This window comes from Heteronotia binoei, chromosome 3, assembly GCF_032191835.1.
Source record: "Heteronotia binoei isolate CCM8104 ecotype False Entrance Well chromosome 3, APGP_CSIRO_Hbin_v1, whole genome shotgun sequence".
NCBI lineage: Eukaryota > Metazoa > Chordata > Lepidosauria > Squamata > Gekkonidae > Heteronotia > Heteronotia binoei.
In genome coordinates this window covers 117352144-117377425 of record NC_083225.1, presented here as the reverse complement: position 1 = coordinate 117377425, position 25282 = coordinate 117352144, and the positions used below count along the sequence as shown (strand labels likewise).

Below are 25282 nucleotides of genomic sequence, written 5' to 3'. Positions count from 1 at the left end.
GCTCCGGCAGGTTCAGAAACCTGCAAACAGGTCCATTTTTAAAATGTGTGCCTTTAAATTTCAGCAGGAAACAGGAAATACTTCATGGGGAAGGGTCAGCAGCAGTTCTTTGAGGTAGAGGCACCAAATTTGCAGCATAGCATCTGATGTCTTTCCTCAAAACACCGTCCAAGTTTCAAAAGGATTGGACCAGGGAGGGGCAATTCTATGAGCCCCCAAAGAAGGTGCTCCTATTTTCCATTATTTCTAAGGGAGGGAAGGCATTGAAAAGGTGTGCAGTCCCTTTCAATGTGATGGCCAGAACTCCCTTTGGAGTTCAATTGTACTTGTGCCAACCTTGCTCATGACTCCACCCTCAATGTCTCCTGGTCCCACCCCCAAAGTCTCCTGGCTCCATCCCCAAAGTCCCCAGATATTTCTTGAATTGGACTTGGCAACCCTAGGATTGCACCCTGCCCATGTGTTCTAGGGGAGGCTTGGGCAATGCTGACAGCTTCATCAAATATTACCACTTAACTCTGAAGTAAGGCCCAGGGAAGGGAACCAGAGTGAGGAGGGGGCTCTCATGGAGCCTCTCCCCCAAGAAAGGGCACAGGTGCTGGCTCGTCGTGAAACTGTGATGTTGTGTGATGGGTGGAGAATGTACTTTAGTGGGGATTCCACAGCCCCCATGAGCTGCTTCAATGCTTCAATGCTGCAGCGCATATGCAACCCACCCGCTGCAAAAAACAACCCCCCCCCCCCAAAAAAAAACACCCTGGAAAATCAATCTTCAATGTGTACATGAATAGATGGAACCATGGGGGGGGGAGGGGGGAATATGTGAAATGATCACACTGATAGGGCAATTATCAGAACCAGCACAACACCCATGAAAACCTGAAAGGTGGATGCAGTCTGGAAAATGGCATAATAAACATCCCATACTCAATCACAGTACTTTTGTCCCTTCGTTACTGTGATGAAAAACATTTATTTGGGGGCAGTCTTGTGAATCATGCAGGATTGTTTAGTTAGTTCATCATAATCATCATGATAAGGCTTAACTGTTGTAGAAAAAAATTAACAGGAGACTTGTGGCACTTAAAGACTAATATTTATTCCAGCACAAGTTTGTGAGGACATCTGATGAAGTGGTTCTGGTTGTTAAAAAAATTATGCTGGAATAAAAAATGCAAAACATGTTTGTTTATGAATTCTTTTTTTTGCTTTGTTTTATTGTAGTGCTGTAGTTTGGGTGGCTAATCTGACCAAGGGTCCAGTCATACAGGCAGGTTGCTGCAACAGTATTTCAAGGTAAATAAGCCACTTGAGTTAGGGGCAGTTTCTGTCAATCAGACAGAGCTCCCTAAACTGTCAACATAGTGCCACAGGCCCATGGTTGGTCATACACATCACTAAAACACCGCGACCACAGACGCACGGCAAGGTTGTTTTTTTCCGCTAAGTCCCGCTCTGTGTGTGCAGAAGCAGACATGTGCACACACACTTCTGGCCACATTCTATGAGGGCATGAAGAACATGTCAGTGTGGGATTGAAAAACAAAAAGGATGTGTCAGAAATGATGTGGAACAATCACACCGCTCATGCATTTCCATAGTGCACCCAAGTGATCAGATGCCTGGAAATGTGCCATGGAAGCACTTCACCAACATAGCCACCAGAATTTGTCAGTGGCTATTTAATCTGTGTGGGAGTCATTTTAGCACAAGGTAGGGACAAGTGGGGCATGGGGGCCAGATGTGCGTGTGATTACACCCATTTGATCCAGAGGGGAGGGGAACTGATAATGTGAACTTTGACTCACAAAAGTTTGTGCCTTGGAAAATTTTGTTGGTCTTTGAGGTGCTGCTGGATTTGAATTTTCTTGTACCACATGAAGAAATTCATTTTTTTCCCTTTGGAGGTTTGAAATGAGCAAAACCTTTGCTCTGAATTTTTTAAAAAATGTTTCCTTCTCTGGGCAGAGAGCACGCAGGAAAGGGGAGGTCAGTTCAAGTGCTTTCCAAACTTATCTCTCCCCACCTTCATACAAATGCTACTAGGTCTAGAGTTCTAGACAATAGGATGGTCAAGCTCCCCTGCATTTCAAGCAGGGAACAGAGACTTGGAGGAATTAAAGAAAGAGAGTCTTTAGGAAGAAAATTATGGAGATGTTAGGAAAAGCTTTCTTGGCTTGGCCTGACTGGGTCACTGGGAAGATAGAGATGATAAAAACTTCTTGAAGCAAGGAAGCGGTCTCTTTTTTGGGATGCTGAGTTCATGAAAGCAGACAGAGTTCTCAACTGAGAAGCCATTGACCATGTGCTCACCAAAAGAGCTAGAGAAAGCTTCAAGGTAAAGAAGATTGTAGAGATTTGTAATATCCAGTGCTAAAGGTGCCTGTCTTATATTTTAACATCTGATAGTGCATGTATAGCGAGAGGGACAGAGGGATTGCATTTTACCCATGCCTTTTGAATCCTTTGCTCAGCTGGTGTTGTGCTAAAAGTAGGATTGCCAAGTCTAACTCAGATAATATCTGGGGGGCTTTGGGGGTGGGGCCAGAAGACTTTTGGGGTGGAGCCTAAAATAAAGAAATAAAAGCACAACAGTGCAGTTTCCCTGAATACAGTCTTTATTTCCTCACCCAAGCAGCTGCAAATAATCTCTCTCTCTCTCTCTCTCTTTCTCACACACACACACACTCATACACACACATGATAGGGTTGCCAAGTTCAATTCAATAAATATCTGGGGACTTTGGGGGTGGAGCCAGGAGACATTGGGGCGAAGCCAGGAGCAAGGGTGTGACAAGCATAACTGAACTCCAAGGGAGTTCTGCCCATCACATTTAAAGGGACAGCACACCTTTTTAAATGCCTTCCATAGGAAATAATGGATGGGGCACCTTATTTGGGGCTCATAGAACTGGACCCCCTGGTCCAATCATTTTGAAACTTGGGGAGTATTTTGGGGAGAGGCACTGGAGGCTATACTGAAACTTTGGTGCCTCTACTTCCAAAAACAGCCCCCCCCGAACCCCTGATACCTGTGGATCAATTCCCCATTATTCCCCATGGGAATTGTTCTCCATAGGGAATACTTGCCCAGTAGACATTTCCCTCCCCCCCCACCACCGCTTTCTGATGACTCTAAAGCGGAGGTGGGAAGGGCCTCCAAACCTGGGAATTGGCAACCTTCTCTCTCTCTCTCTTTCACACACACACACACACACACTACTGGGTCTCGTTCCTCCACAAGGACATCTGAAAAGAACAGGAGCTATGCTACTCTCTCTCTCTCGCTCTCTCTCTCACATACACACACTCTTAGTTGCTCTGAAACGAAAGCAGAACAAACCGAGGGACTGTGCTGCTGACCCTTTCCATTAAGTATTTCCTGCTCAACTTTAAAGGCACACACACACATACACACACATTTTGAAACAGACTTGTTTGCAGGTTTCTAAACCTGCTCAAGATCTAGAGGTGCATGGTGGCTGTGAGGGTGGGGTTTCCCCCTCCAGCCAGCTGGCTGGGGGTGTGTGGGGGGGGGAAGCCTGTAAAACCGGGGGGATCCCCTGCTGGAACCTGGGGATTGGGAAGCCTAACACATGAAGAGAAGCAAAAATAAAAGTTTGCAATCCCACACTCGTGTGGTCTCACTGGGGCAATTTACTCACAAGTTGCTGAACTTCCAATAACACAGGGAAACCAAAGGTTCAGGTTTACCTTTTACTATGCAAATAACTCTGAAAAGCTTGTACAACAAACGGAGTGTCTGGGCTGCTTTCACAGCTCCTGGGAGCAGCCATGTTGTTCTGCCTGCTCACCCCGCTCCCATTCAGCCTAAAGACACAGGCACACCATCCAAAAAGGAAGCCTTTGCAAGCTTTCTCCTAGTGTTCTGAAGGGGAAAGGCACATGGTAGCTGTGGGAGCTGAGGCCAGCTGACTGGGGGCAGGAAGGAGCCTGGGAAAGTGGGAGAACCCCCACTGGGACCTGGGGATTGGCAAGCCTAGCTAAAAGTATGCTTGTGAACATTTTCTTTTTAATAAATGCTTTATAACTTTTGATCCTGGTAGTGTTTCTCTGTACAACATAGACTTCCACCATCTCGGACATGCTATTTTAAAAGGGGCACCAAACAGAAGTCAGGCAGTTGGCAAGTGGCTATTCCTCCTTGGGTGCACAAGGCAGAAAACTGTATCCATAGTGACCAGACTCTAGGCAGCAGGAAACACAGAGGCAAGGCCTCAGAATGTGGAAGGGAAGCTGGGAGTTCTGACCCTCCCAGTGGGCAATTCCTTACAAAGGTTAGGTGGTGACAGGGGGCTACCTGAGAGAGAAAGAAAAGCCTATACAGGTGTTGAGAAAAATCTTGGATGTAATAGGGCTTGCAAGCCAGAGCAGGCCTGTTCTACTACATGCCTTTTAACTGGAAAGCCCAGGGATTCAATCTGAGACCTTCTACATGCCAAGCAGATGCTCTACTGAGCCATTACTCCGCTAAACAACTTCTTCAATTACAAGGTCTATGAATTTCAGCCCATCATGCCAGGACCATTCTTTCAGACTGGGCTATGAATACAGTCGACTGTAGGAGTCAAAATGCCGAAGGGCATCCTGAAACATATAACTGATATCTGTAGTGAGATGTATAATTGTTATAAATATTTTCTACTATTTTTCTAAGCTTATACACACAGTACTCTGTAGTCCAGTATCAAGTTAATAGTGTGAAACTGGTAATAATCCTTAACCAGTATTTCTTTAATGATTTATGGTTCTAGGACATTTCATTGGGAAAGCAATTGCAAACAGAATCTCTGCCAAATTTTTGCTTAAATGTTACTATGACACCCCTGTTCCCACCCTCAGAGGCAAGATTTTCCCTCTGTTTTTCTTTCCATTTTCTGACTGAGCCACCTTTGTTGCTGAAGAATTCTAGCTATCCCAACCTATCACAGGACAAAATTTTGGCTGTTGGCTCTGTCCATGAACCTAAGGGAAGGATCAGGAGCCCGGTTTAACTTCAATGGTACTCAAGGCATTTTAAAATTCAAAAATAACAAAATGCTTTTTTTAACACAAAGGGGAAAGGTCAGGTGAAATTAGGTGCTGAAATTTCTGAGGTAAAATCAGTACATTCACAGACTTTAGTTCTTATGTTTCAGGCTAATCAAGTTCATTAAGCTTTTCATAGAGACTTAAATCTTTATGTTGAGAGGCTTTTGTTCTAGTGTTTTCCCCAAACACGTCAGTACACTCTTTTGGTTTCCAGAAGGCTGTTACATACTTGAGTACTTGGCTTGAGTTTTTAATGGACTCTTAAGGTTTCTACGAGCAGTTTCTAGCCACACCAGACCAGGGATCTCTGCACTCTTCGCAGCTAACTCCCTGTTTGACTGGGTGGGGGATTTTTTTCTCTCTCTAGAAGATCTATCCCCTTTTCTTGGCCTGAATGGGAATCATTGCTTACTTCCCAAACTTTCTTGCCAACTCCCCCCACCCAGTTCTCCATTTGTGTTAAACTGTTCTCTGTCAGGGCTTAATTCCGACATGGTCAGTTCTTGACTCTTCTCAGCTAGGGCTGAAATCAGACTGTTAGTACTCAACTCAATCAAGGCATAAATCTGATTGACTCTCTCCTCAGCATTCAGCTCTCTCAAGACTTTCTCTGCTCAACTGATGCTAACCAATCAGATTCCTTGGAACAGCTTACCATATAAGGCTCCCTGGATATGTGAAGAATTAACCCTATACAGTAATCTACCTGTTCGTATAGCACTTCTAAGCTTTTAAAAGAACAGTTTATTATAGCTACATTTATGAAACTCATTCCCAGGGGAAAGATATCAAGTTTATTTCAGTTTCAGTTTTCAGGAAATCAACAAAGACCATCATTCCCTTCTGCCACAATTTTGAAAGTAAAAAACCACCTTGACATGCATTATTAAATATTTATTTTATATGAGCTTTTTGTTCTTAATTAATGTTGTGAATTTGTTGACTGCAACCATAATGACATTTTGCGATATTCTTATCAAAAGAGCCCCATGGCACAGAGTGTTAAAGCTGCGGTACTGCAGTTCTAAGCTCTGCTCACGACCTGAGTTCAATCCCCAGCAAAAGCTGGGTTTTCAGGTAGCTGACTCCTGGTTGACCCATCCTTCCGAGGTCAGTAAAATGAGTCCCCAACTTGCTGGGGGGGAAGTGTAGATGACTGGGGAAGGCAATGGCAAACCACCCCATAAAAAGGCTGCCGTGAAAATGTTGTGAAAGCAACGTCACCCCAGAGTCGGAAATGACTGGTGCTTGCACAGGGTACGTTTCCTTTCCTATATAGCAAAATGTAGAGGTTTCTAAAATGTAGGTAAGAAATCTAAAATTAACTAAAATTAAAATACACAAATTAAGCTGGATCAAACATTTCACTTGCTTGTCTGTAGGTACATAATTGTTATATAGAATTAACAAAGACTTTAAATAACATTGCATTTTGTTTTCTCTATACCAAGAGTTGAAAAATGTCTAAGTACAGCAATGTGAATTAAATTGTGAAAACGGGAAATTGACAGTATGCATTCACACACATTAAATAACACGCTTTGCAACTGAATTTTACTGTGAAAGAATAGCAAAATCCATTTGCAAATGGTTGCCATGTAAAAGCACCCATAGTTTGATCCAAAGCATATATACTCCAAAGTAAACCCCATGGATAGCAATTGGACTTCCTAGAAAGTGTGTTTAGGATTCTAATGTGGGTTTTCCAACAATGCGCACAGTGTGAACATCAATTTTTTTTTTAAAAAAAATAAAGCTTTATATAAATAGATATGCACTGAATTTATGGAAAATAAACTCTGAGAAACAGATGTAGCTTGCAAGGAGGATATTGAAGCATAATTGTTGGCACCCATCTATATTAACATAGGCCTTATAAAAGAGAGCAAATAATCCCAGTATTTGAGCACACGTTGTGCTCTTTACAGCAACAAAGCAAAACAGCAAGACTAGCACAGCAGAAATGCTGAAGACAGTCATAATGCAACAGCCTCCGTATTTTCTAAACACATCATTAAGAAGCTGAATTTAAATTGCTGGATGACTGTATAGCACAAATAGAAATGTTTATATTTATAAACACACTACCAACATATTTATAAAAATATTTATCAAACCAAATATTCTTCTAACAGATATCTTACCAACTAGGTTATAGTTGGCAGGAAATCCACTTTCCCCTTTTGCTAAAACTTATTCTCATCTTCCTTACTGGCCTAGATAGCTTCATAATGGATACCGAGAAATCTCTTTCCGCTACCTTTAATCTTTGTCACCTTATTTAGCTTAGACTGACAAACTAATACAATCAAAACTAATACAATCAAGGTAAACTAAGAAAAGACTTACCAGTGAAAAACAGAAAAGATTCATTTTGCTCTGACGATCTCTACCACATTTACAAATAATTATCCAGTGTCAAGAAATTCCAGCTACAGAATGCTGTTCCTTGTTGTCCTTCCCAGCTGTTTGTACATTTCTCCCTAGAGATTAGGGCAAGATAAAATCCCTGCAATAATCCATTGGATTCTCAGTCCATTATCAAATGAGATAAGATTGCCTGGGCTAGCATAAGCAGTGCTTCAAATTAATGAACAATGTTTACAAACAAAACCAAAAAAAATGTGAAAGGAATGGTACAGAAATTTCTTATTGGATCTAGGAATAGCGAGTTTCTAGGATTCATTCAAAATCCACTCCATTTGTTACTAAAATATTTACACTACAAAAGTATACCAGATTTCTTATGTCAGATCATCATAAAGGCAGAAATTCAAGAGGTACAGCTTTCCTAATTTTTGCACATTTGTGTCAGGGGGAAGCCATGCCCATTTTGTTTCTGTTACACAATGATTAATAGCACTGTTTGGAAGGACAGAGGAGAAGCAATCCTAAAAAACAAACAAACCCTGCCCCCCTCTATGTTTAGAGCCATTGTAAACCAAATTGACAACTGGGTTACAATGCTAAACTGGGCATATTAATATTTACAAAAGCAATGTAGTCCAGCAAGGTGCTGAAGAATTTTTTTTTTTTTTAGTTATTTGAGGTATATTCTCATAATGTGCAACAGTAGTTTTAATACGGAAGTAGCAGTTCTTTCTCTTGTCAAAAGAGCTGCAACTATACCAGTTGAATCAACAGCAATAGTGATAATCCTTTTTTTGTTACTGTATCCAAAATCAGATTTATAATAAACATCATGGCCAGCCTTTCTCCTTAGTGGTGACTCAAAACAGCTCACATTGTTTTCTTCTCATACACTTTGTTTTCAAAACAACTCTGTGAGGTAGATCTGGCTGAGAAAGTATCACCTAAAGTCATCCAGGAAGCTTTCACCATAACACAGGTGGGATTTGAACCTGGATCTTTCTCCAGCATTAAAATCACCACACCACATTGCTTCTGATAGTTCAGGGAAGTTCTTATATCCTCCATTTTTTGTTCAGTCCCTGATCCCACTGCCTTTCTCCCAATGGGGACCAAAGTGGCTTGCACTGTTCTGTTCTTATTCATTTTATTCTCAAAACAATACTGTGAGTTCAGTCTGTGAGAATGTGTCACCCAAGGTTACCCAGGAAACTTCTGTGGCAAATTTTGAAATATCTATCTTTATTTTCTTATGAGTTATGCCTTCCACAAACAGACAACTTTAGCTTCCATTACAAATACAACAGGAGGGCTTATGAAGATAATCTGGTCCAGAACATTCTGATATCATTCATACTTGGAACTGCAATGTCCTGGATTGTCTTGAAACCACTGACAAGTTTTGAGACACCTAGGTTTATTTTCTGGTGAGTTACATGTGCCACAAACAGACAGATGGATTGATGATGATGATTCCTAATTCTCAGCATGGCCAAACTTGGAACCATGAATAGGCAAGACAGATATTTCCAACAAACAGAGAAAATTGCCAGGTTTGCTGAAGCAACACCTGTACCTTTAAAAAATAATTGCCCTATGTGGCTATTGCTAGTTTTCTGTCAGTAAAAAAGCAGGGGGTAGGGTTGCCAATTCAAGAAATATCTGGGGACTTTGGGGTTGGAGCCAGGAGACATTAGGGTGGAGCCATAAGCAAAGTTGTGACAACCAAAGGGAGTTCTGGCCATCACATTTAAAGGAACTGCACACCTTTTCAATGCCTTTCCTCCATTAGAAATAATGAAGGATAGGGGCACCTTCTTTTGGGGCTCATAGAATTGGACCCCCTGGTCCAATCTTTTTGAAACATGGAGAGCATTTTGAGAGCATTTTGAGCACTAGATGCTATGCTTAAAGTTTGGTGCCTCTACCTCAAAAAACAGCCCCTCCAGAGCCCCAGATACCCCCAGATCAATTCTCCATTATGCCCTATGAGAATCGATCTCCATGGGGAATAATGAAGTGCCCAGCAGACATTTCCCTCCCCCCACCCTGCATTTCTGATTACTCTGAAGCAGGGGAGGGATTTGCCTCTCTACTCACGAGTTGCTGAACTTCCAACTTCTTCAAAGTAACACAGAGCAACCAAAGGTTCAAGTTTACCTTTCCTATGCAAACAACCTGTGAAAAGATTGTGCAACCAACCGAGGGTCTGGGCTGCTTTCACAGCTACTGGGAGCAGCCATGTTCTTCTGCCTTCCCCCCACCCCACCCCCTTTCAACCTTAAAGACACAGACACACCATCCCAAGAAGAAGCCTTTCCCAGCAGAGTCTGAAGACTGGGAGTGGGAAGGAGCCTGGGAAAGCGGGAGAACCCCCGCTGGGACCTGGGGGTTGGTAAGCCTAGCAGGGGGAGGGGCACATACTATCCGGGGCTATTTTGAGACTAATTAGGTACAGGCCTGGCATCAGTCACTGGGTGAATTGCTCGTACTTGACTTCCATGACTCATACAGGCCTGTCTTCTTGCTGCCGTTCAGCAGTAGCCACATCACAAAAGTTGGTATGGTGTAGAGATTAAGAATTGCAGGCTGGAATCTGGGAGACCCAGATATGAATCCCTTCTGTAATGGTAGCTCACTGGGTGACAGTCACACGCTCTCAGCCTAATCTACCTCACTAAGGGATGCCAGCCTCCACGTAGGAACTGTGAATCCCCTGGAATTACAGTTCATCTCCAGATTGCAGAGCTCAGTTCCCCTGGAGAAAACAGACACTTTGGAGGGTGGACTATATGACTTTGTATCCCAATGAGGTCCCTGTCTTCCCCAGGCTCCATCCCCAAATCTCAAGGAGCTTCTCAGCCTGGATCTGGTAACTCTTCCCATCCCCAGCTGGTGGCCAAGGGGGACCTGGCAACCCTAATATCACAGGTTGTTGTGAGGACAAGATGAAGGAGAGAAGAATGATATAACCCACTTCAAATCCCCAAGGAGAGAAAGGTGGGGTATATATGAAGTAAATAAATTATCAAGATAGCTGACAATGGTGGACACATATAAAGCACATTGCTTGGTGGAATGAAAGGAGAGAAGGAGGGAGTTACCAGGAGGAGAAAAAGAGGAAATAGTGTGGGGAGGGGGATTCAGGGGAAAGTGAGGTGCCCTCTGCAAGTCCTTGTTGGCCCAGTCTGGAAGCCAGCATCATGCAACTTGGTCTAGCTCAGTCCCATGGCCAGAACCATGCAGGGAAAGGCTGCCAGGGGAGGCAGGGAAACTGAAGACAAGCAGGCAGACAAAGGTAGATTAGCTCAGAGGTTTTTTAAAAAAGTAAAAGACAAGCAGGAACTCATTTGCATATTAGGCCACACACCCTGATACCAAGTCAGCCGGAACTGTATTCCTGTGCGTTCCTGCTTTAAAAAACAGCCCTGGATTAGTTGATAGGTGGGAAGGGAGAAAGAAGCAAAAACAGAGGAAAGGCTAATGAAGCTTTCTTGAATGGAAAGAGGAAATAGTGGAGGCAGGGATTCCTCCTCACAAGTTCATACAGGTACTCAGTTTGTTGTTGTTGTTATTTTATTTCTATTCCACCCCTTCCCCTTTTTCAGGGTGGAGTACAGCAATTTAAATTAAAATCACAATAAAATCATAATAAAAACAAGTTCAACATTCAGTAAGTGCAGTAAGTTAGTTCAGCAAGGTGATATAAAGCAAGATAGTATAGCTTCACAATACAGTGATGTAGCGGGCCATAAGGGCATAGGGGGAGGCCAAACAATCTGCCTTATCCAAAGACCTGGTGGAACAGCTCCGTTTTGCAGGTCCTACAAAAGGCCAGCAAGCCAGGTAGGGCCTGGATCTCCATAGGGAGCTGATTCCATCAGGTCAGGGCCAGGACCGAAAAAGTCCTGGCCCTGGTAGAAGCAAGGTGGGCATCCCTTGGACCAGGGACTGTCAGAAGATCCTGGGAGGCCGAATGAAGCAACCTGTGGGGCGTATACGGAAGGAGACGGTTCCATAGGTATGTTGGTCCCAGGCCGCGTAAGGCTTTAAAAGTCAAAACTGACACCTTGAAATGGATCCGGTACTCTATAGGCAGCCAGAGCAGGTCACGGAGTGCTGGCCGTATGCTCACCCATATAGGTGATGCAGTCAGCAGGCGAGCTGCCACATTCTGCACCCGCTGCAGTTTTTGGATCAGTTTCAGGGGCAAGCCAGTGTAGAGCGAGTTACAGTAATCCAGCCTGGAAGTGACTATCACATGGATCACTGTAGCCAAATCTTGAAAGGATAGATATGGTGCTAGCTGCCTGATCTGCCATAGGTGGAAGAAAGCAGACCGCGCAGCTGTTATGACCTGGACCTCCATGGAAAGGGAGGCATTCAGAATCACTCCCAGATTCTTCACCTGCTGGGCCAGTACCAAGGCGGCCCCACCCAGGGCTGGGAGCTGGATGCACAACCCCCCCCCCCTCGATTCAGGTACAGGACCTCCATCTTAGTTGGATTTAACTTCAGTTGACTCTGCTGTAGCCATACAGCCACGGCTCCTAATACCTCTGACAGCTGTTCAGGGGCGGAAGACGGTCTGCTGTCCATCAACAGATAGAGCTGGGTATCATCAGCATACTGGTGACAATCCAGTCCAAAACCTCGGGCAATCTGAACAAGGGGGCTCATATAGATGTTAAATAATGTAGGCAACAGAATAGCTCCCAGCGGCACTCCACATATGAGTGGGTGCCGCAGGAAAGCCTGCTCACCAAACATCACCCATTGTCCCCATCCCCGGAGGAAGGAGGAAAACCATTGTAAGACCACCCCCTGCACCCCGGCAATGGCAAGGTGGTGGGTCAATAGGTCATAGTTGACCGTGTCAAATGCTGCTGATAAGTCGAAAATAATCAGCAGTGCTGGCCTGCCTTGGTCAGCAGTGCTGAACCGCCTTCTTAGGTCATCTGTGAGGGCGACTAGTACCATCTCCATCCCATGGCCTGGGCAGAAGCTGGACTGGAATGGGTCCAGGGCAGATATTTCATCCAGGAAAACCTGCAGCTGCTCCGCTATTCCTTCATTCACAAAATTTTTATGCTTTCTCTCCGGGGACACCACTTGAGGTGGTTTAAAATATGCTACATAATAAAAAACAAAACATTAGAAGTTATTTATATGCCAATATTAAGAATCCTGCCACAGCAAAAACAAAACCACACAGACCATAAAACAGACCACTGAGCAACTTAAAATAACAGTTCTGTGGAAGAAGAGCAGCCCCAGGCCATTGGCCCTTAATGGCAAATCTTCATCTGTTTCTTTCAGCCTACAACTGGACAGGTTGCAAGAAGATGCACTCTTGTATCATAAATGGCATGGGGGTAATGAGTGATTATTCTTTTGAAAGGCTATGAGGGAATTTTGTGACCTTTTCACCCCAAGTTTTTCTATGATACTTTAATCTGCAGTCTACCTGACAAATATTAAGCAAATGAAGATCTTCTGTTACCTATTCTCTCTTCTAGGATTTAAATGGAAGGTGCAAGGAGCGAGGGGTGGAAGGGGGGTATACAAAGAAATTAAATAAGGGGGGGGGGGTGATCATCAGTACAGAATGAAATTGATACCGAGATAGGAAAGGTTTGAAATTTTTCTCCATGTAATGCTTCAGTGGACAAAATTTGGGAGGAGGCATTTTGGAAATCTCCAGAAGCCCAAGGAGCAACAAATCACAGAAAACAGGCAACAGCCTAGAAAAGCCATGGGGCTTACTATTGAAAAAAGACACATAGGTAGTCCAATTGGTAAATGAAGAATTGGCAATGGAATTCTTCTGCCTTATCCCTCGCAATAGGGTTGAAGGAAGCTACTTTAGGTACAGAGTAGGAACAAGCTTGAATTATTTTATTTATTTTACTTTGGATTTATATCACACCCTCTCCACAAACAGACTCAGGGCAGCTAGCAGTCAATCATGAAGATGAAGAGGGACAGAAGAACAACACAGACACACTGGACTGGTGTAAAATCAGACCACAACTTATTGATCTCAGCCAAACATAGGCTGGGGACAGTGGGTACAGCTGACAGTCTGACTGCTGACAGTAAGCCAGCATCCAGCCCACCTGTTGCAGCTAACAAAGGAGACAATGGGTGCAACTGGTACCCTAACTACTGACGGTGACCCCCTAACCCACCTATTGGTGATAACCAAGGAAAGAGGGTTAGTGTTAGGGATGGAAATGACAGAAACCATTATTTCTGCCCACAACCTCTCTCTTGGGGTGTATAATAAACATGTTAACCTTGAAGGTGGCTGTTATGGCCCTCAACCCCAGAGTCTCTTAAGGGGACTCTCCTCTTAGGGTCATGCAAGGAGCCATCTCTGCACATCCTGTACTATGTACCCAGCCAATGCCAAAATGTCAGAAGAGTCAAACTTCTTGAAATTTCCAGCCTGCCCTCATCTCCCTTCTTTTTAACGTGCAGTGTGAACCAAATTGGAGTTTGAACATCAGGTCTGCCAGATTTGCCCCCTCCATGATGGATAGCTGGCTAACAAAGAGCTGGCCAAATGGCAGTAGACTACAGAATTCAATGTGACAGCCCCCTATCTCCATCTGTCACAATAATTGCCTTAAGTTAAGGCTATGAGCAGGCCTTCTCTCCCGCCCCCCCTTTTTTTCTTCTCCCTCATAAGCGTGAAGAGCAATTAATGTTAGAAAGGTGCAATATTTACAGCTTATGCTATGATCCTATGAACAGTTTCCTGGATGTAAACCTCAATGAATAGACTCACTTAGGATTCTGTGAAGACCTGTTTAGGATTGCTGTTTTAGACTGCATTCACACTGTACTAAATAATGTGTTTTGCAACTGGATTTTTACTGTGTAAGAATAGCAAAAATCTGGTTGCAAAATGCACTTTTTTAGTGCAGTGTGAAAGCACTCTTGGAATATTAACTGAATTATATTGGGGAAAACAATAACATACAGGCTTTACAGCCCAATAATTGCTACCGAATGGTAAGGTATGTAGGTACAAATAGTTTGTGTTTGATTCCTCATTCCTATAGTTGGCAGGAAATCCACCTTTCCCTTTTGCTAAAACTTATTGTGGGTTTGATTCCCCATTCCTCCACATGCAGCTGCTGGTGTGACCTTGGGTCAGTCGCAGCTCTGTCAGAGCTGTTCTCTCAACGGTGGTTCTCAAAAGAACTCTCTCACCCCACCTACCTCACAGGGTGTATATTGTAGGGAGGGGAAGGGAAAGGAGATTGTAAGCCACTTTGAGACTCCAAGTGAAGGGTGGGGTAAAAATCCAGTCTTTTCTTCTACCTGACTCTGTTTTCCTTTCTAGCAGAAAACAGCAGTTCCAGCAGTTCCAAAAGGAGCAGAGCAGAGGGAGGGGAAAATTCAGCAGCAGTGCAGACATAATATGAATCCCCACCATGCTCGACATCTCCTTTTAACTTTTTTTAAGCAGCAGATTCTAAGCACTAACAGCACAATCCAGAGTGGGGGGGGGACAGAAAGTCTTTTGGGAGCAGATGAGCTGCTACATGGGAGCAGGAAGGGTTTACGCCAACATACGACCGGCGCCACCACAGTGGAGGGGAGTTACGTTGGCGGGGGGCTGCCCGAACGCTGCTCCACCCGAGGGCAGTGGCGCCTGAGGGCTGTGCCCGACTGTGTGCGGATGTGAGGCGGAGTGCGGCGTTCAGGCAGAAGGGGGTGGAGTTGGGGCATGACCAGGCTTAGGCAGTGTCCTGAGCAGTTTGGGCCATGACACGTCCCCCCCGAGAGGCGCAATGTTGCACCTGCAAAAACAGCAGAGTGTCCCATAGGCACTTGTTGAAACAAAAAACAAAGGTTGCCTCTGCCGCTACGGAAGCTCGCAAACCCCTTAGGGAGTGGCGTGATTGCCTCACCAATCCTCTCGCACCTCAGCCTGGCGAGCCCCCTCCCCAGCGCTCACTCACGGTCCCCTCCCTCCTAGAAATACTTCTGCTCTGCCTCGCACAACTCAGGAAGCTCTGCAAGTGAGCTTCTGGCCATATGGACTTAGAGTGAGGGACAGGCAGGGATGCTGGTGATGGGTTTTGCACTGCACCGTAGCTTTGACAGTATCTTTGACTTGCGCAGGGGAGAGTGAGGTCTCTCCCCTGGGGCTAACTGCTTTTGTTTCCAGGTCTTCACAGGTTCCAGGCTCGCAGAGGCTCTGCATGCGAGCGAGGACTGTCACCCAAGGCTAGGTAAGTTTCACTGTGCACCCCCACTATCCTCCCCCTCCCCTTGCTCTTGGCTGCTTGGTCCACGAGCGTTCCTGGCATGTGAACCAGGCAGGTGGCTCCAGCAGGGGGCATTCGCTGAGCCCGCTACCCTGTGTGCTGCTGCCTGCCCTTTTCCCTTGGTCCAACCTCTGCCGCATTCCCAACCCCTCGAAGGGCATGGGGTGGTGGTGTGGCAGCTGCCCCAATGCGAGGAGGTGGGTCAGAGACTGTCCCTTTAAGAGAGCGCCTGGCTGAAACGCAACATGCTCTTCCAGCTGCCGCCCCTGCAGGTGCTCTTGATCTCTGTCTCTGTTTTGCAGGTGGGACTCCAACACAAAGCCTTCTGCGTGTGTTGCAGGGCTGTTGTGCACTGTTGTGCACTGGGCACTTGGGGAGGGCTGCTGAAGTGGATGCATGCCCAGCAGCTCGCACTCTGAGTTCTGTGGCCCCCAGGGAAGGTGTTCCTTGCACAGCAAGGTGTGGCAGCAGGGCAACACCGCTGTGGAGGGCTCTGGGTGATGGTGGTGGTGGTGGTGTCTTTTGGATTTGGTCTGGCTGCTCCCAGAGACACATTCCAGCCGCTGTCTAGGATAGCGAACTCCTGCACTTGGGACTTCCTGCACATGTCTCTGCCCACCTGCTTGCCATTGGCAGTCTCTGACAGCAGGAGGGAGTGGCGAGATTGACAGCCTCTCAGTGACAGGCTTTCCGCCTCCTTGCCCGGTCATGTGCAACGGGCTGGCCAATCCTGTGCACCCATGCAAGCCTGTGCCTCCCCCACCCCCACCTCGGCAGTGGGCCAATGGCATGCACCTGGGCAGAATCACCATGGCAATGGGTTCTCTCTTGCTTGTCAGGCTGCTCTTCCCCCTCCAAGCATGGAAGCCCTTTGGAAGCCAACTGCAGCCACCGACACTAGCTCTGCACTCGAGCATAGCTACACGGCAGTTCTCTGGATTGGGCTGTAAAGAATTGGGTTTCAAAAATTAAAGCATCTAGATTAGTGCATGCTATTAAATCTTCTCATGGGACTATTCACACATCACTGAAGGACATAACAATGGCTTTCTCACACTTACAAATCACTTTATGCATCAGAAATTTCTAGTGTTGGTCAAACTATGGCTTACTTGAAATCAATTTATTTTGATACAAAGCTGACTAAAGATCATGCAGTTTTTTAGATCGTTCCATAGAAGAGTCAGAGTTGAGAGAGGCTTTGTCCAAATTAAATAATAATAAAACTCAAGATAGAGATGGTCTCCCTGTGGAGTTCTATAAAAAATTCCAGCATTTGGTTTTAAATCCACTGTTAAAAACCTGTAATGCCATGTTGTCTATGGGTAGAATGTCACTCTCTTGGAAAGAGGCTAGGGTTGTAGTGATTCCAAAGAAACTAAAGACAGAATGTACCCTGAATTGTACCGTCCAATATCTATTTTAAATCATGATTTTAAGGTATTCTTCACAATCATGGCTACCAGATAATTTCACAATACATACATGAGGATCAGTTATTCCATGTAGATCAATTAATGATAATATACGTAAGACCTTGAACCTGACTCATTTTTGCCAGTCTAAGAATTTGAGTTCAGTATTTTTGGCTCTGGATGCTGAGAAGGCAATTGATAGGGTGGAAATCTCTTATTTGAAAGATGTTTTGCAACATATGAGCTTTGGTCCCAATTTTCTATGTGCCATTAATGTGATATATCACTCTCCCATAGCACAAATTTTGGTTAATCATTTTAGATCTGATGATATTCTACTTAACATCGGTACGTGACAAGGTTGCCCCCCGTCTCCAATACTTTTTGCAATTTTATTAGAGCCGCTGGCTCATGTTCTAAGAATGGATCCTAATATAATAGGAATTAAAACACTTTTAGGGAGTTACAAGCTTAGTTTCTTTGCAGATGATGCTGTATTATACTTGAGTAATCCTGAATCATCATTACAGTCAGTTATGAAACAGCTTTCATCATTCAGTGTGATTTCAGGATTTAGAATTAATTTAGATAAATCTGAATTATTTCCAATATGTATATCTAATGAAATCAAACAGTACATTAGTGGGAAATTTCCGTTTAAATGGGTATCCAAGGCTTGGAGGCACTTGGGTATTAAAATACCTTTGCAACTTTCAGAATTATACAAATATAACTATGAAGTACTTACAATCTCGGTGAGAACTCAGTTGGAGGATTGGAGTAAATTTAATCTCTCGTTGCTTGAAAAAATTGAAATGATTCACTCACTTATTTTTCCAAAATTTCTTTTTCTTTTTCAACACCTACCTATTTCAATTCCATTTAATTGTTTTAAAGTCTGGCAAGCACAATGGAAAAAGTTTATATGGGATAAAAAGTTTCCAAGAATCAGCTTTAATTTGCTAATGAAGCCTTCGAGTCTGGGAGGATTGGCACTTCCTGACTTGCACACATATTATTTGGCGGCTCAATTAAAAGCAATTTTGTTTTATTCATATCCAATACCATCAAAACAATGGGTTTTCATAGAACAGGAGTATTGCCATCCTAATGCTCTTCATGAGGTGTTATGGAATCGCCCAGGAGAGAAACCCACAAAAATAAAAGAGAACCCTTTTTTATTGCACTGTCTGGCTATCTGGAATAGATATAGAGAAGTGTTTGCACCTGGGATCTCGCCTGTGAGTGCCTTTCTAGGTCAGACTTGGTTTGCTCCTGAAAGATCTTCAATTTCCTTTAAAGAGTGGAGAGAAGTTAATGTCTTTAGACTATGTGATTTAACTTAAAGGTGGAAATTATGGTCACAAAAGCAGATAGAGAAAAAAAATTGGGTTCAGCATACCTTGGTTTAAATATCAAGAAATATGTTCTACTACTAAGGCAAATGATTTGAAAAATGCTTTGCAAAGCAAGTTTTGAAACAGTTATTAAAGCCAGCTTTCCTAGATTGAAGGGGGTATTGAAATCCATTTATGAGCTCTTAAATAGAAAGAAACGGTCATTGTTATCATCTCAACAAAAGACTTGGTATAGAAATTGCAATTTAATACTGAGTGAGTCACAATGGAAAATGATATAGTCTAACCATTTTGTTCAAATCCAAGTCGAACAACATTAGATTTCAAAACTACAAAGTTTTCTCAAGATGGTACTTGACTCCTTAAAAACTCTATCACTGCAAGTCAGTAACATCACCAAATTGCTGGAAGCAATGTGGGGCACCAGGTTCATTTTTGCACTGCTGGTAGGAATGCCCAATTATATTGTCCCTCCAAGTCGGAATGAAGAGTCAGACACAAGGTATTGGTATAACTAAGGGCCACTTTATTAAGTATAATAATAAATGGCAAGGGCAACAAGAACTGCAGCCTGGTCAGGGCCAGGGGTCTCAACAGACCGCTCCCCTGCCATTAAACCCAAGGACCAATTCTACCAGACCCCTAAATCCTCAAAAGGGGGATGCTTTCTGGTCCTCCCCTTGCTGCATAGAACCATAAACCCATTAACAACCTGCCAAACTAAAGTGACCAACCTATTTAACAGCACCTCCCTATAGCCAAATCCACAACCCACTGACCTGCTATATAGGGCAGGTGAAAAAACACCCCAGCAAACTGCCAATCAGCTGGGGAGCAATAAGTTCCTATCCAGCCCCCCAAACCATGAGGCAACCAGCACTTGCCTACATAACAAATAGGGCGGGAGGGAGGGCCGATCTCAGCCTGGAGACTGAGGTAGGGGGCAGATGGTGCTCCTGCTATCACAGCAAGCCCCGTTATCTCAAAAACATGCCCAAATGGGCCATGAAAGTCCTCCCTTTCCTCCCAGGGAGGCAAAAATGTTCCAGCAGCCTAGCAGCGTACTGCTGGCTACTAGAAACAAATTGCCCCCCCCCAAGTCGGAATGAAGAGTCGGACACAAGGTATTGGTATAACTAAGGGCCACTTTATTAAGTATAATAATAAATGGCAAGGGCAACAAGAACTGCAGCCTGTTCAGGGCCAGGGGTCTCAACAGACCGCTCCCCTGCCATTAGTGGGCGAGAGACCCAGTCTTTCAGCCAAAGCTATGTGGCACAGCTCCCGCTAGGCTGGTCCAGCCAGGAGGCAAGCCCCAGAGGGCCTGACCACCAGACGCACATCTCAATGGAAGCCACCCTCTAGCCGCGCCTCCAGGACAGTCTGCATCCTTCCACCCAAGGGCATCAAACTCAAGGGCTGATTCTGCCAGACCCCTAAATCCCCCAAAGGAGGATGCTTTCTGGTCCTTTCCTAGCCGCATAGAACCATAAACCCATTAACAACCTGCCACTACTAAGGCCAAGTCTCTACTTAGGGCTTAGCACCCACCTAGAGGCCCAAGGCCACCAGCAGCCCTTGCCTGAGATCTCTCAAGAAAAGCATATTACCTTTTTCAGAGAGATGCACCCCATCCCCTCTGTAGAGGTCAGGAAATTTCGTAGAAATATCTGGGTGAGGCAGATAGTGGTCCAACCCACCTTCCAATGCCTTCTAAATTTCTTTATTAGCTTTGTAATGGGCTCTCTCCACACCTGCAGGATCCTAAGCACTGCGCCAAACAAGGCGGGGAAGCATGGCTGACCAAATTATAGTGGTCCTGGGCCATCTCTCCCTAACATACCAAAAATCCTCACGGCCCTGCTAGACCAAAGCCTTGCCTTTTACTAGCCCAAGATCATTCCCTCCCAGGTGGATGATTAAAACATCAGAAGGAGGGCCTATATTCCCATGAAATAACAATGGCAGCAGGCAGGGCCACTGAAGACCCCGGCAGCCACACCATTCCACAGTAACATATTGTCTGAGTCCCAGCTGAGAGCCGACCGAAGTTCTCCGAGACTGATGTGCGGCCCAAAATACATAGCTGTGTCCACAGATGAAAACTCGGCTCTGACCAGGAACAACAACATCTAAAAAGAAAAAAAGTCAAACTAAAAACAAGAACCATAACATCTCAATTACAAACAACGAAGCTAAGAACTGAGCAGAGGGTAAACATAAGATTTATAGGCCGATGAATGCCAAAGGCCCAGGTGCTGAATAGAGGAAGAAGGATATCCAAGGCAGCAGCCGTAGAGGCCTCCCTGATTCGAAAGGAGTGGGTACCAAACTGCACCTCGGACAACCCCAGCTTAGCTAAAGCCCGGGAAGTCACGACCAAAAACTGAGGCTTTGTCAGTGGGCTGCCACTAAGGTGACAAAACAAAAACCCATCATTGGGCTCCCGAACTGCCAAATAAGCAGCCAAAGTGGAAACGGCACAGCTCAAGCTCAGAGCACGTGCCTAGCTCCAACAAAGTCCCTTTGCGACTCTGGTCAGTCTTAGAGCGTCGAACGGTAATGACTGCCTTACCCTCAACTAAACTCAGGTCCAGTAGCAACAAAGCATTACCAGAAACAATGTTTCTGGAGCCCACCACTACTCACTAACTCTAAGGGCCCTAAAAAAGGCAACCAAGGGAGCAGCATGGAACAGTGCGGACTCAAAATAAGATGTACACACTGTGCCCCAAACCCCCTTCAAATCTTTAAGAATCAGAGGGGAAATAGGCTTCCTAGTATCAAGATTAGTCCCAGCCTCTCTGGCCTATCCCTCCAGCATCTTTCGAAGCCAAAAGTCTGCTGTTTCCTCCCTGTATCCCAACGTCTTGCTAGGAAAAGCCAGAGCAGACAGGCGTCCCCTAATGGATCGCACGTCCAATACCTTACCTTTTAGAGAAACACAGTAGTGGAGCAACTGCTCCACTGGGAGGGGCCAAACAATGCGATACCCTACCTCAGCCCAAAAGTCCTCAAACTGCTGCACAGCACGTTCGTAAGACTTCATGGTGCGATGGCTAGGCCTATTGCTTTTCAGGCCTCGGCTCTCCAATCAGTCATAGCTCCTGGGGCATTTGCACTGGCTCTCGATCAGCATCTGGGGCCAGCTGACAAACCTCTCCATCTGTTTATGAGAGAGAGCATCAGCTACCCCATTATCTACCCCCGGAACATGCTTTGCTAAAAACAGTATATTAAGCCGCAGACAGTGCAGAGTGAAGGCCCTCACCAACCCTTTGAAATTTGGATGAAAGGAAATTAATGACATGGACCACTGCCATGTTATCGCACCAAAAATGAATTGTGCGAGTGGCCATATAATTCCCCCACAGCCAAATTGCAACAAGAATGGGAAAAAACTCGAGAAACATTAGATCTCGGTTCAAACCTGCCTGAGCCCATGACTCTGGCCATGCATCTGTGCACCAGTGTCCGCAGAGGTAAACCCCAAAACCTAAAGACCCAACAGCATCAGACATGACCTGAAGCTCCGCCTCAAGCCTCATGTCATCTCTCCAAAAAGAAATCCGATTAAAGGACTCCAAAAATTCTTGTCATACCATTAAATCCTCCCTCATTCTGCTGTTAACCCCTGTTCTATGTTGGGGCATGCAGAGGCCTGCCATAGCATCACATAGCCTACAAAGAAAAGCTCATCCAGGAGCAACCACTTTGCAAACAAAGTTAAGATGGAGCTCAAGCAATGTGACCTTTTTCTTAAGAAGGAAGGAATTAATCCTACTCCTCAAATCTTCCACTTTTTGAATAGGAATTTTGGACAATTGTGCCAGGGTATCCAGCTCAATCCCCCAAAAGATAAGTTTTTGGGCCGGACCTTCTGTCTTTTCCTGAGCCAACAGAACCCCCAGTTCTGCAGCCAGCTCGATGAAGCTGGACAACTGTGTGCAACGCCCAGTCCCCACAGGACCCACAAAGAGAAAGTCATCCAAATAATGAACAACATCCTGCAGACCAACTTTTTCGTGAACAGCCCATTCCAAGAACGTGCTGAAACAATCAAAAGACACACATGAGACAGAACAGCCCATGGGCAAAGCTCTGTCCATGTAAAATTGCCATTCAAAGTAAAATCCTAAAAGCTCAAAATCAGCCGGATGAACAGGTAGAAGGTGAAACGCAGACTTAATATCGCATTTAGCCAGCTCTGCCCCCTTTCCACAGCGTCGTACAACACCCATGGCCTGATCAAAGCTGGTATACCTAACTGAGCATAAATGCTCAGGAATCCCATCATTAACTGACACACCCTTGGGGTAGGAAAGATGGTGATTAAAACGAAATTCACCAGGCGCCTTCTTTGGCACCACTCCCAAGAGGGAAACCCTAAGGTTAGGCACTGGAGGATTAGGAAATGGGTCCAAAATCCTGCCCTCTGCTAACTCCTTGGCAATCTTATCCTCAACTACATGCTCTAAACCTTTAACAGAACTAAGGTTCCCTGACAGAAATGCAACCCGGGGACCCTGAAAAGGAATTCTAAAACCGAACGTGAAACCATTTAACAGGTAAACCCTATCAGCCCTTCATGGGTACCTATACAGCCACTGCTCAAGAGGTCCCACCTTTATCTGACTGGGCCCCTTTTCCAGCTTGGAAAGTACTCCCCCCCACCTTGTCTCTTTTGGCCCTCACATGGCCAGGCTCTGGGGCAGTTACTAAAGGAGCGGGGGCCATCACACATGGGGCTTTCCTGCTGCACACTCCTTGGGAGCCAAACTCCCAGCAAAGCAAGCGGGGTTGAACCGCCTGCCCTGCAGAACTGTGGGAAGAGGATGATGAAGCAGAAGTAGCCAATGTCCTAGTGACCAAATGACCACTGTCAGAGTGGTCACCCAAATTTGGTCATGCCGTGGACATGACCTGAAGCCACAACTGCTGGTGGATACGATCCCACTGAAAGGAAGGGTGCAAAGCGGCCCTCATCCTGAATTCTTCATCATATTGAATCCAGGCGGGCCCACTAAACATCATGTACCCCTTATAAATGATATCCATATACTGGATAAGCTCAGCCACCCACCAAGGATGTGCATGTGCAACCATGGCAGCATATATAAAAAACCCAGGTCCAAGTCCGGTCCACCTTGAGCCTCTTCAATTTTTCTTTTACTTTGTCATCCAACTCCTATCTTTCTTCTCCAACTCATGGAAGAGGAGGGAGAAAATGTCAACATACTCACCCTTTAGGATCGTATCCTTTGCTGCAGGCAACAAATGATCGCCTAAAGGTAACGCTACGTCCCTGAAAGGCATGGCAGTAAATGGGACTGACTCATATGCAGCACCAAACTGAAGGAAACAGCCCCATCCCCCTGAAAAAGGGCATGGCATCCCTTGCTGACTGGCCACAGGCCAGGGGCCATAGGAGCCAAACTGGCCCATTGTCCATGACCAAGCTTGCTGCGGACCTGTTCCATGGAGGGAGAGGTACCTGAAGCCCCAGCAGCAGCACCTGGAATCGCCTGAGAAGTGGGGGCCCAAGGACCCCATGGCCAAACCATGCCCGTGTATGACTGTGTAGTGCCCCCAGCCTTACCCCCAGATCCAATCGGCACCAGTGTTGACCCTGCTCCGGCATCCGCTGGAAACAAAGCTGCACCTCCATCTGCACCGCCGGTGCCCTCGACTCCTCCAGTCCTGCAGACCTCCCCCTGAGATATGGACAACCTAGTTAATATATCAGCCTGCAATGCCACCCTAGAGGTTTCCCCAAGCCCAAGCCTGACCTCTGCGAGGAAGGAATGCCTGTCACCTTTTCTAATGCCAAAAGCCTTTGCAGAATAGCTGTATTAACCCCCCCATCACCCTCCTCAATGGAAGAAGATGAAAGGGGGGCTTGCCTTTTTGGCGGGGCCTTGGGTCCTGGCTGCTTGCCTTTAGGCTTCCCAGACCCTTTCTTCCCAGGCATTTTGCAAACCAAGTTAAGAATAAAAACGAACAAAATGCCCCTAAAAATTGGTTGCCCTTAAAATCACAGAAACTGACCTAAAATGGTTGCTGCCAGGCACCACTTAAAATGGCTGCCTACACCTTCACAAAGAACAACCACCAGAAGCTGATATTGAATGCCCATATGAAGCTGCCTTATACTGAAACAGACCCCCAAAATGACCTCCGCTCCACTGCCTCCAAAATGGTCACTGTCCTTATGTAGAAGAAGCAAATATGGCCGACCCTGCCTGAAGCAGCCCAGAAAACAAAATTCTTAGGCCCTGAACAAAATCCCTTTCCCTTAGCCAAACTGAAAGGGAAAGGTGCACAGAAAAACTCCACCACCCTGAGTAGCCTCAAATCCTTAGTTTGGAGGGAGGGAAGGGAGAAATAACAGGCCATGAAAATGGAGCTCCTCTTCCTAAACGCCAGCAGTCCAACGTTGCAAAACAGCCAGCTGCGGGGCCTTATCAGAGGCACGATCGCAGCAGCTGAACTGAATGCAAGCCCCTACAGCCTCCGTCCAGGCCACTCTTCAGGAGTACACTTTATCTACGCTCCGATCAGGTGGCAGAGGAGCAAGCGAGTGCGCTGCCTTCTAGCCTGAAGTTAACAAATGCGGCAGAGCAGCCCACGGAGCTCCATCTGCCCCCATCTCAGCCTGGAGGCTGGTAGGAGGCAGATGGAGCTCCTGCTATCCCAGCAAGCCCTGCCCCTTCAAAAACGCACCCAAATGGGCTGCGAAAGTCCTCCCTTTCCTCTTCAGGGAGGCAAAGTCGTTCCAGCAGCCTAGCAGCGTGCTGCTGTC

The 25282-nt window shown here is 45.6% G+C and overlaps 1 protein-coding gene across 1 annotated transcript in view; it reads right to left on the bottom strand.

Annotated features, from left to right (window-relative positions):
- The window catches only part of SAMSN1 (SAM domain, SH3 domain and nuclear localization signals 1), a 231578-nt gene extending 224039 nt beyond the window's left edge, over positions 1–7539 (bottom strand). Inside the window, exon 1 of the mRNA XM_060234405.1 lies at positions 7402–7539. Coding sequence (XP_060090388.1) covers positions 7402–7425 — 24 coding nt within the window. The 5' untranslated portion in view covers positions 7426–7539. The remainder of the gene's footprint in view (positions 1–7401) is intronic.
- Between the last annotated feature and the right edge of the window lie 17743 nt (positions 7540–25282).